The sequence below is a fragment of the Mastigoproctus giganteus genome, chromosome 4 (assembly GCF_048544385.1).
Source record: "Mastigoproctus giganteus isolate SK-2022 chromosome 4, ASM4854438v1, whole genome shotgun sequence".
NCBI lineage: Eukaryota > Metazoa > Arthropoda > Arachnida > Uropygi > Thelyphonidae > Mastigoproctus > Mastigoproctus giganteus.
In genome coordinates, this window is record NC_143578.1 from 95,839,379 (window position 1) to 95,851,780 (window position 12,402).

The 12,402-nt window shown below is 35.8% G+C and overlaps 1 protein-coding gene across 4 annotated transcripts in view; it reads right to left on the bottom strand.

The window, feature by feature from the left end:
• The window catches only part of LOC150086925 (receptor-type tyrosine-protein phosphatase S-like), a 1,004,071-nt gene that overhangs the window by 346,005 nt on the left and 645,664 nt on the right, over window positions 1–12,402 (bottom strand). For all 4 annotated transcript variants that reach the window (XM_090372826.1, XM_090372825.1, XM_090372828.1 and 1 more), the window contains one exon: window positions 7,123–7,250. In XM_090372826.1, the coding sequence (XP_090228952.1) occupies window positions 7,123–7,250 (128 nt within the window). The remainder of the gene's footprint in view (window positions 1–7,122; window positions 7,251–12,402) is intronic.

Consider the following 12,402-nt stretch of genomic DNA (forward strand, 5'->3'; position numbering starts at 1 on the left):
TATAAAAACAGAAAACAATAATGGACCCAATACAGAACCCTGAGGGACTGTACTAATAACATTAGTCCATGATGAGCAGTGTCCACTGATTACCACTCTCTGTCTTCTCCCCCTCAACCACCCCTTTATCCATAGCAGCAATTTGCCTCCAATGCCACACTGCTCCAATTTGTGCAGCAGTCTTCCATGTGCAACAGTATCAAAAGCTTTTCTAAGATCCAAGTATATAATATCAAAGTTACTCCCTGCATCCAGTTCTTTTGTGACTGCATCATCGTATCCAATCAAACTGGTCAGGCAAGACTTCCCCTTAACAAAACCATGCTGTGTCCGAGCCATAACTGTAGTCTTGTCTAGATGATCCTGCAGTGCTTCTTTAACCAGTGCCTCCATTAATTTTCCGGGAACAGAAGTTAAACTCACAGGTTTATAATTACTTGTGTCAGCCTTTGATCCTCCTTTGTGAATTGGGGTCACATTTGCACATCTCCAGTCCATGGGTACCTCCCCTGAGTCCAAGGAAGCTCTCATAATTATGTCTAAGGGTTTGCTTATTTCCTTTGCTGCCTCCTTTTATATAACTGGATAGATCCCATCCACCCCAGGTGCCTTTCTTGTGTTTATCTTCAACAATTCCTCCTCCACTTTACTCTCAGTTATTACAAGATTCTCTAGCTTACTGCCAGAGTTGAATACACCTCTGGCATTCCCCTTGCTGAATAACTCCTCATGTGTGAATGTCGATGCAAAATATTCATTTAGTTTGTTAGCTATCTGAGCAGGATCATCAACAGTTGAACCATCGATATCAAGTGGGCCAATCTGATTCATCCCCTTCCTTCTAGAGTTTACATAAATAAAGAACTCTTTGCTGTTTTTCTTTGCATCCCTTGCCAAAGATTTCTCGTAATCTGCCTTTGCCTGCCTAACCTCCTTTGTAACTTGGTTACAGATCAACTTGTATCTATCACAGGCTTCTGTGTCACGTGTTAATTTGTATGTATCCCATGCATTTTTATTCTCTGCCATATGTCTCATTAGTTCATCTGACATCCATTTAGGCCTAAACCTTGAACAATATTTCTTAGTTGGTATGTAAAGCCTAGTAGCTTCCAAGATAAGTTCTTTGAATGCTTCCCATTTTGAATTTGCTATTGGTAACATCATCAGTTGGTCCCACTGTATAGAATTTAAATACTGTCTCAGTCCATCGTAGTTGCCTTTACGAAAGCAATAACCCTTCCCTTTACCCCTAATGGTAGTTACCTGTTTAACCCTTCCCTTTACCTCTAATGGTAGTAGGCAGCAGATAAAGAATTATTCTCAGCCACCATGGACTCCCTTCCCTTTCCTCAACTGGCCTGCGATAATTATTTTCTCCAATGGGGAAAGAATCGTCTACCGACTCTGAATGTGCAACAACTCCATGCTAGCCACATTCAAAACTATTTTGACTTCTTACCGATATATACCAATGGTTCCAAATCTCATTCAACTGTTGGAGCAGCAGCAGTATTTCCCTCTGATATTATATCAGCTTCTCTTCCACCTGAGTACAGCAGCTTTTCAGAAGAATTATATGCAATACAATTAGCTCTAGAAAATTTGACTCTTCACTCATCAGCAAAATATTTAGTTTACACCGACTCTCTCAGCTCAATTAGAGCAATGCAGAATCTCTCTCATAAGGATCATCCTGTTTTAAATCAAGTCAGGAATTTGCTGTTGAAAATTGAAGATCGTCAGCAACGAGTGAACTTTTGCTGGATTCCAACACATTCAGGCAATAAAGGGAACGAGCCGGCTGATATTTCTGCTAATAATCCATCAACCTTAGACTTAACCTCTGTCTTTATTCCAGTTTCTGATTATAATATTATAATTCAAACAGCATACGATGCACAGTGGACAGAGCTATGGCATAAACAAACAAATAACAACCTTTTCCAGTTGAAACAGGACCCAAAAATTTGGCACTCATGCATTCAGACAGTTCGGCGAGAAGAAGTGCTACTCGCACGGATTAGAATAGGACATACTCATCTAACTCACCTCCATCTACTCACAGGCGATGATTCTCCTCAGTATTCACAGTGTTCTGAGCATCTAACAGTCAAACATATTTTGATTGATTGTCCACATTATCGACAACATCAAACTTCAATATTTAATTCTCTGGCTAATCTCCGAGAATGGATAACATTAAATGATATCATTGGTGAAAATGCAAATATTAATGAACTTTTCTGTTATTTGAAACAAATAGGAATATATCAAAGACTATGATTAGTTTCTGACATGAAATGAGATTGAACTGTCTTCACATTATTTATTTATTTTTATTTTTTCAATATTCCTATGAATAGGTGCAATATAGCCACAGCAGCTTGTGCGCCATTAAACACACACACACACACACACACACACACACACACACACACACACACACACACACACACACACACACACACACACACACACACACACACAGTAAACCCAGTTTCCTCATAGCAACTTACAGGATGAGGCTATGCCTGACATGTATAGTGATTTTATATAACTTTTATAGTTTGAGGTTTTTGCTCTAGACAACTATATTACATAAATTAATGAAATGTGGTGAGATAAAAAAAAGAAAGTTGCTGGTTCTATGAATTCTAAGTTAAGACAACTAAATTACTGGGGGAAAAAAATAGCAAAAAACCTAGAAGGACTTTGCATTCTGTTTGTTTCCCAAGGGTCATTAAGTTTTCACTCCACTTCAAGAAACCAAACTTAGAGTAGACAATGAATTATGGCTGTGGTTTATGCAGAAAGACAACAAGAAAAACAATATACTCATAAAAGCAGTATCAAACAAAGACTTTAGCCTTATATCAAAAGACTGACAGTGTAGACAGTTTTACAGCAAGTGACAGATGAATTTGATGAAGCTATTTACTGATGTTAGAAAAAATAGCATAGTATTCATGTAATGAGTATTAGCTGGGAGGTATTATCTTAGAAATTGCTGTTTTTTTTTTTTTCGATTTTGGTAAATCAACTAATCCTAGTTCTCTTAAAAATATAAATCGTTCATCTTTACCAGTTTACTACCTCTCACAAAAGTCAGCACGGATGGACTCTGAATTATTCAAAGAATGGTTTTTTTCATGGATTGTACCTTCTGTAAAGAAACAATAAGAAAATAGATGACTTACCCAAAAAGGCTATTTACTTTCTCTTTCTGGATAACTCCTCAATTGTGAGAAACTTAAATGCCATGTTTTCACCACCTTTGGTGGTGAAAACATGGTGTTTAAGTTTCTTGATCATGCCTATGGATCAAGGGGTATTAGAATGTCTAAAGATCAAAATATGAAGAAGAAAAGACTGAATCAAAAGGAAAAATTTCATATGTAGCAAAAATGCTACATATGAAATTAACACATAGCCAAAAATGCCCCAGCTTTATGTTATATAGAACAATGTCCTAATTTAAAAGTCAATGATGCAATGTTCATTAAAAATAAGTGGAAGCATGCTACAAAACATCACATTTCATCATCTGAGTAGATGAAAATTACTTTATTGTGAATAAAGTTATTTATGTAACTTTTATGTAAATTTAAATTTATGTGCAGATACCTGTTTTAAGAAAAAACAAATTCTTAATTTGTATATTTTTTATGATTGCTCATTTCAACTTTTTCAAATAAACTTTCATAATGGAAAAAATTTAAAAACCTTTGTCCCATCACCATCAGATAAGATGGCTTCTACTATTATTGATATTTTAACTCTTTCAGGAATGAATTTTCTGAGCATATTTGGGCACTGAACAGTGAATTTCCTCCCAAAAGTTTTTTTTCCAGCAATTAAAACGTAAATTGGCACTCTGAGATGATGTGCCACTGTTTGTGCAATAAATTTTGCAGCACTCCTGCCTGGTTAAAATAATATGTTTACTCTTCACTACTTAAATGGAATTATTAAGAAAATAATGGTGAAAATTTTATATGCACTCTCTTTTTAATAATAGAAAGTGTAGGTTGATTATTTAAAAAAAAACTAAACAGATAACCTTATTTTGCATAATAAATTGGTACATAGTTCATTATTGGTGTTCTTCCAAGGTAGGTCCATGAATAAAATGAACAACTACTTCGTACCTTCCTTATCCTCAGCACCACATCTTCATCTCCCAATATCTATCATTCCCCCCCCCTCAATTCAACTATCACAGTTTTCCTCAATCCCTCTGGACCTCTTCCCCTACATCACAGGCTTCATCAATCCCTACCACACAATGCATCTAATCCAATTTCTCTTCTGCCTTCTGATTATTGTGGTCAAACATCCTTTCTTACCCACCCTATTTAAAACTTCATAATTTTTCATTTTATCAATCCATCTTATTCTTTCAATCTTTCTATATACCCATATTCAAAATTTTATGATCTTCTGATATATTCCATTCTTAATGTTCATTTTCCATAAAATACCACATCCCATACCAGACACTGGTTTAATGAAACGAATCTTTTATTTAAAAAAATTCCTAATCTCTCACAATAAATTCTTCATTACTTCACAGAAGCCTTTTTTTTTTTTTTTTTTTTACCCATTACTATTTTTATTCTTATTTGTCTGCTGCTCATTGCTTCTTCTGCCATTAGGCTTCCCAAATACCTATACTTTCTCACCTGTTCTGTTCTATTCTATTCTCTCTCTCTCTCTCTCTCTCTCTCTCTTTCTCTCTCTCTCTCTCTCCATTTAATTTTTAACTCATACGTTTCTCTTCCCACTCTCATGAAAGTTTTTCTTATCAATATTTATTCTCATTTCAACACTATCACAAGTTTCCTTTAGCATATTAACCAATTTCTGTAAAATCTTTCTGCAGAATCTACCACCAGTGTCACATCAGAAAATCTGACACTTTCAATAACCTATCCCCATATAATCTCCCCTGTTTCGTATTTTTTTTATGAAATGTCTCTTTAACTATTATTTCTTCTATATATTTATTAAGTGCAGGTGAGCAACTACATATGAGTCCAACAGTGGTCTAACATTTTTTTTAATTTTTAATGATAGTCCCTGTCTTTACACTTTCAGTGTCACCATGTTCTATCTAACTATTACAATTCTTACCTAATATAATCTACTAATCATTCTTATGTCCTTGCAGTATACTCCTATCCTTTTCAACATATTCAGTAATTTAATGCAGGCCACTTAAACCAAATCTATAATACATATTCATACATCTTTCTTCACTTCTGGATATCTTTCTGCTAACCTTCTCATCATCATCTTGCCTATTACATTGTTTATCTCCCTTTCCCTACTCCTCCTGAAACCAACTATCCTTCTTCTATGTCTTCCTCATTCCTTGTAATCATTCCTCTGTTTAATATTCTTCCTTGCATGCAATAGTATCAAACTTATAATTTTAAAATCTTTACATTTCACTGGATGGCCTTAATTTGCAATTGTATCATTACTGTAGTAACACCTTCTGGCCATTTCCCATTAAAACCACTTCCTCCCAGTAACCTTATAAACTCTTGTATGCACTCTTGTTAAAGGAAAATAGGGCATTGATGTATTCCATCAATACCTTATTTCCCTTTAACTTCTTTCTCTGTGATTAAGTCACTAGGACTGCAACCATCTGTTTACCTAGAATGCAGGGAGAAACTGCGGCAGCATCAAATCAGTTTTTCTGGATAAGTTTCCCGAAGTTTGTAGTAGTTCTCATCAGGGCCAAATTAATGCTACGGCCAAACCGGCCATGGCTGGGGGCCTCATCAGAAGAGGGACCTCATTTTCAGTGTAAATATTTTTTAAAGTAGTGATAAACATTTCTAATAATAATAATAAACCAAGAAATGTGTAATATAAAAGCATTCTTAAACTTAACTTGTTAAGTGTTTAAATTTTACTCTTATACCTTTTTATTGTACAATAAATAAGTTAAAAGTTTCTATTAAAATTGTTTTTATTATTACTTTATGTTTCAAGTAAAAAAACAAAAAACATTTTGACCTCTTAATTTACATTTTTATCAAGGAATTATTATTCACAATATAAATATAAAAAACCTATGTAGTATTTGTATTTATATGTATGTGTGTGTGTGTGTATATATATATATATATATAGGAGCCTCAAATTTAAATATGGCCAGGGGCCTCTTTCATCCTTAACCTGGCCCTGGTTCTCCTGTTCGCATTCTTTACTTTTGCCAGTTTTTTTTAATAATATTTATATACAAAATAACTAAATATATATGTGCATGAGAAGTTTGAAATTTCACATGTTTAACAGTCTCTTAAATTAGAATACCACTGAAAAAGGATGTTACTTGCAATTGCAAGTATCACCGTAAAGAACTATCACATACAAACAAAAATAGCACTTGTTTCTGGAGTTTTATAAGCTCAATGAATTTCAACACTAAGAGAGTCAAGTTTATGTTTTATGTTTTGTAATTTTCAGCAAAATTAATTTTTTTTTGTTTTTTTGAAAATAAAAGGTGTAAAACACATTGAGTGATTTAAATTTTAAAATTTTTCTAAAACTTAAAAAAAGTTACATACAATAAGTATTGCAATCTATTAAGAAAATATGAAATACTGGCACTGCTCAAGCAGAATTCAAAAAGGGTCCCAAAATTTTAAAGAAAATGGGCATCTTCAGTGCCTTGCCAATGCTAAAAATGAGAGATGCCACTTTACTTGCCAACTAAAAGGGAGGGGTTACTGTATAATATATAATAAACAATATCACTTAATAAAAGGGAAGTGAATTTCATTTTTAATACCATGGTAACTTGTAATGGTGCAGCATATAAGATTAATGCACTATTAAAAGTTACAATGGTATTAGAAATGAAATACACTCCCACATTCTTCCCAATGAAATTTCAGTTTGCCCTTAGTTTTGTATATTAAAATATTATAAGCCCCATTACTATTAAATTTATTAAATTTTGTTTAGATTTTTTGAAGCTTTTTTAAGAGCTTTTATTTTATTTCCTAACAATAAAACTTCTCTTTGTGCAGTATTTTAACATATGATTACTTCTAGAAAATCCCAATTATCTAATGAATTAAATAATATTTTATAATTTACCTTGTATTCCTCCAAAAATCCTTCATTAGAATTTGAACTTTTTTTATAAATATAATCTGGTAAATCAGTTATCTGTATCTTTGTGTTATTGACATAACCTTTAGCTACTTTATATTTTATAAAAGAAGCTGAAAAAAAAAAAAAAGTATTTATTCAGAGAAACAAACCTCATTGAAACAAAGTAGGATATTATTAATAAAAAAAAAAAAAAAAAACACCCTAACATCTATCAAGTATACTAGTTATATTTAAAGGATACTCCCAGGGACATAGCAAGGTAGGAAGAGGTGGCCACACTGGCATGAAGTTTTGACATAAAACGTCTACTTGAAAACAAGAGAATAAGACCTGATTGCGTATGATAAATCAGTCATGCAATCGGATACTGTGAATCCTCAATATGTCACTAAATTAATGGATTACAAGATAACTACAAATTATTACACTATTACTTCACAATTATTAACTTTGTTAAGAATCATGTTCCAGAACTTTTGCTAATTAATTGGTTACGTGAACCACTCCATTTGAATTTCTTTTTTTTTTTTTTTTTTTCTTTTTTTTTTATCCTTTTGCTAAAAAGGAAATTCTCTTATACACAGTCAACAACTATTCCTACTTGATTTAAGTACATGCACCTCCAGGTGTTTGTGACCAAGGAAGTAGCAAAGATTCCAGAATGCGATGCCATTAATGAAAGTAATGATCATGAATAATAATATGTAAGTATCTATAATGGAAATAATCCATGAAGTAAATTACTTCTTTAAAGTCATTAGCATTAGCATTAGTAGAGGCATTAGATGCAAGAAAGCAAGCTTATGCAGCATCAGCCAAAAAAAAAAAAAAACCACTTCCACTTCACCCCTCTATTCGTTCAAAATATCTGTCCAGCTGAGCCTTAAACTTATTTAGGCTATCAACTTCCACGAAAAGGGATGGAAGTCTGTTCCACCAACCAACCACCCGCTGGCTAAAGGCAAATTTCCGCACGTCTATCCTACATCTGTCTTTCCTCAATTTGAATTTATACCCTCTCAGGTGATTATTCTGAGCGAGAGGAAGAATCCCATCAGCATTGAGCATGCTCAAACCATTCAAGGCTTTATACACCTCTATCAGATCACCTCGCTGGTGCCTAGTCTCCAGACACTGTAACTTGCAAAACTTAAGCCTTTCTTCATAAGAGCACCCCTTTGTTCCATTCACTAATCTTGTTGCCCTTCTCTGTACTCGTTCCAGCAGCTCTACATATTTCTTGAAATGAGGCCTCCAGACCTGTATACAGTACTCTAGGTGTGGCCTGACCATTGCCTTATACAAGGGAATAATCACCTCCTTATCCCTGCTAGAAAAATTCTTATATATCATTGACAATACACCATGAGCTACTCTTGCAGCCTGTCTGCACTGCTCAGAGAACTTCATATTTGCCTGCACAACCACCCCCAGGTCTCTTTCATTCTCTACCACTGTCAGCGTAGTACCACAGAGTTGATACGTTGCTCTGGGGTTGCAGTTTCCCATGTGTAGTACTTTACATTTGTCAATGTTAAACTTCATTTGCCACCTCTCAGCCCATCTATTCAACCTTTCCAGATCCTGTTGCAGCAGCATAGTGTCAGTAGTGTCCTTGACAACCCTGCCTACCTTTGTATCATCTGCAAACTTCGACATTAAGTTTGATATACCCTAATCAATATCATTTATGAATACAGAAAACAATAATGGACCCAACACTGAGCCCTGACGGACTTCACTAATAACATTAGTCCACGACGAGCAGTGTCCATTGATTACCACTCTCTGTCTTCTCCCCCTCAGCCACCCCTTTATCCACAGCAGCAATTTGCCTCCAATGCCACACTGCTCCAATTTGTGCAGCAGTCTTCCATGTGCAACAGTATCAAAAGCCTTTCTAAGATCCAAGTATATAATATCAAAGTTATTCCCTGCATCCAGTTCCTTTGTGACTGCATCATAGTATCCAATCAAATTGGTCAGGCAAGGCTTCCCCTTAACAAAACCATGCTGTGTCCGAGCTATAACTGAAGTCTTGTCTAAATGATCCTGCAGTGCTTCTTTAACTAGTGCCTCCATTAATTTTCCTGGAACAGAAGTTAAACTCACAGGTTTATAATTACTTGTGTCAGCCTTTGATCCTCCTTTGTGAATTGGGGTGACATTTGCACATCTCCAGTCTGTGGGTACCTCCCGTGAGTCCAAGGAAGCTCTCATAATTATATCTAAGGGTTTGCTTACTTCCTTTGCTGCCTCCTTTAATATAACTGGATAGATCCCATCCACCCCGGGTGCCTTTCTTGTATTTATCTTCAACAATTTCTCCTCCACTTTACTCTCAGTTATTACAAGATTCTCTAGCTTACTGCTAGAGTTGAATACACCTCTGGCTTTCCCCTCGCTAAAGTCATGGTTAAGAAAATGTAAGGTTAGAACACAGTGTGAAGAAACCTAAATTTTTAAGAATGATTTTACTGAAAGAGCACAACATGATCCAGACAAGAAAGCAGCAATGTCTCAAGTTTCACTTATGGATCAGCAGACAAATCAAGAAGTTAAGGATGCTGATTTTTATGAAATTAAAACACTATTATATCAAGCTGAAGAGATAGTTGCATAGATAAATTCGACACTGTTTGGGAATTTCCAAAGGGTCAATGGCTCTTCAAAAAGTGGTCCCTGTGATTGCCCCAAACTTTCTTTGTCAACTTTTGAAAGTGACAGTGGCAAACAAAAAAAATGGGAAAAAATCAATTTTTGGTGGAATATGTTGCATATGCCATCACCAAGAAGCTGGATAACATTGTAAGTGTCCCAAAAACCTGAATTAGTTCCTACAGCTGCTAACAGATGGCACAAATGCTGAACATACTGAACAAATTCTGTAGAGAATGGTGAAAGTACTACCTGTCATTTTAAATCATTATTTACATGGGTTGTAAGCTATTGTGATTTTATTATAGCATTGTGCATTGTTTACTAGCCAGTTTTGATTATTTTGTAGCTTTTTTTTTTTTTTTTTTTTCAGTTTTGTTTTAAGTTTCTTTGGGATTTGCATTTACCACGTAATATGCAAAAATGGATGGCAAGGAAGCAGAGACAGAGTGAAGAGTTCATAAAACCTGTCAACTTGCATAGCAATCAGGACAGCTTTACAAAACTTCTATAGGGAAAAACAGGAAGGTTAAGGAGCCACCGAAAAAACATTACTCAAGAACATTACTTGCAACTGCAAGTAATGTCCTTGAGTAATGTCTTTGGTCCTTGAGGTTGTCCTAGACATTCTCTCAGATAAGCCAGACAAGCTGTACTTGCTACCTGGGACTCTAAAACGCTGATGGAACTGATATTCGGGTGTCACTCAAGAAATTGGACCCAATTTCAGCAAAGTCCGGATGGTCTGTGACAGCCAAATCCTCTGCTTGCACCTTCACAATGGTGGGACTGATAGTAATCCTGGGTATAACCCCCATGCACAAGAACACTGTGGGTGACCATCCAGGTGTGAACCAACGTAAGCAGGGGTCAAGGTGCAAGGAGGAATGTGGCCCCTCTGTGTTACCAGGCAATACAAGGTGGTAGAAGACTCCCATCAACCAGTGCAATACCACCATTTTGCTTATTGGAGTCTTGAATTGGTGGAACCCATGTTTAGTCTCCAGAGCTAAGTTCCGGTCAACACTTCCCCATCTCTTCCATTGTGCAGTATGACTGATGACTTTTGAGGTTATGATGGACATCATGGCGAGATCCAATCTTCCGTACTTTCGAGGGTACAACTCTAAAATGGTGTTCGCAGGCAAGCCACTAGTTAGTACACGGGTGGTTGGTTGGTGGAACAGACTTCCATCCGTTGTTGTGGAAGTTGATAGCCTAAATTTATTTAAGGGTTTTTTTTTTTTTTTTTTTTTTTGGCTGATGTTGCATAAACTTGCTTTCTTGCATCATATGCCTCTACTAACAATGCTAATGCTAATACACTGGACCGAACCTATCGCTAACTCTTCAGTAGGCTTCTGGATCAGCTAGTGTATAATCTTGCTACTTCTACTCTGCCAGATAGTGAATGGAGGGAGTCTGAGCAGTATGTATATGGGGGGGGGGCATTGTCAAGGCCACATTATGTCAAGGACTGGGTATATTCTTACCATGTGTATGCCATATCCAAAAATTTCATCACTTCACCGCATGTCCCCCCCCCCACTTTTACTTAGCATTGAGTACACTATGAATTGTCAAACTAATAGAGTAAGCTTATCTGCGAAAAGATCTAAACCTCCCAAACACTTCCTAGTTCATTTTACAAATATATGTGGTCTCAATTCTAATCTCAACGATGTCCATTTCCACTTACAGTCTGCCAAACCCCATGTACTTTCTTTGACAGAATCTCAGTTATTGGTGGATTCAACTACTGCTCATCTCAGTTGCCCAAATTATTCACTGTATGATTCCTTTCACCTCAAAGGTGGTACATGTGCATATGTCTGTTCTGATATTCCCTGTCAGAGACTTGGAAATTTGGAATCTCCTCTTTTCGATCTTTTCTGGCTTAAAATCTCTCTGCCTCATTGTTTCAAATTTATCTGTTGTCTCTAGAGTTCTCCCAACTACACTAATCACTGAGCTCTTTGCCTTTCCTCTCTTTGCAACTTGACTTTCTCCAGTCCAACTTTCCTAACAGTGAGGTAATTTTTCTTGGTGATTTTAATGTTCACAACTCCAGCTGGCTTCTATTTTCTAGTCACGCCGACCCAGCTGGTCAAGATTCTGAGGCTTTTACAATTACTAATGACCTTGCACAGATTGTTCATTTACCTACAAGAATACCAGACAATCCTAACAATACACCAACACGCTTGATCTTTTTCTCATAAACAACCCTTCTAAGTACACGGTCGAAGTGAGTGGTCCTTTAGGCAATCAGATTACAACTTGGTAATTGTCTCTTCTCCAATGGAGCCTTTATCTCATGGCTATTCCCAACTAGTATTGTTTGGCATTACAAGAATACAAAATCGGATGACCTGCGAGATTTCTTTTCTTCTTTCCCTTGGTCAGATTACTGTTTCAAAATTTCTGATGTCAACGTTTGCTCAGATCGTGTCAGTGAAATTATTCTTGTAGGAATGAAATCCTTTATTCCACATTCCACTTTAAAATCTTGTCCTTTATCTAAACCTTGGTTTTCCAATAAATGTGCTAAGGCTGTTCAAAAGAAGAATGTTGCATATCGTAATTGGCTTGGTTCCAATTCTT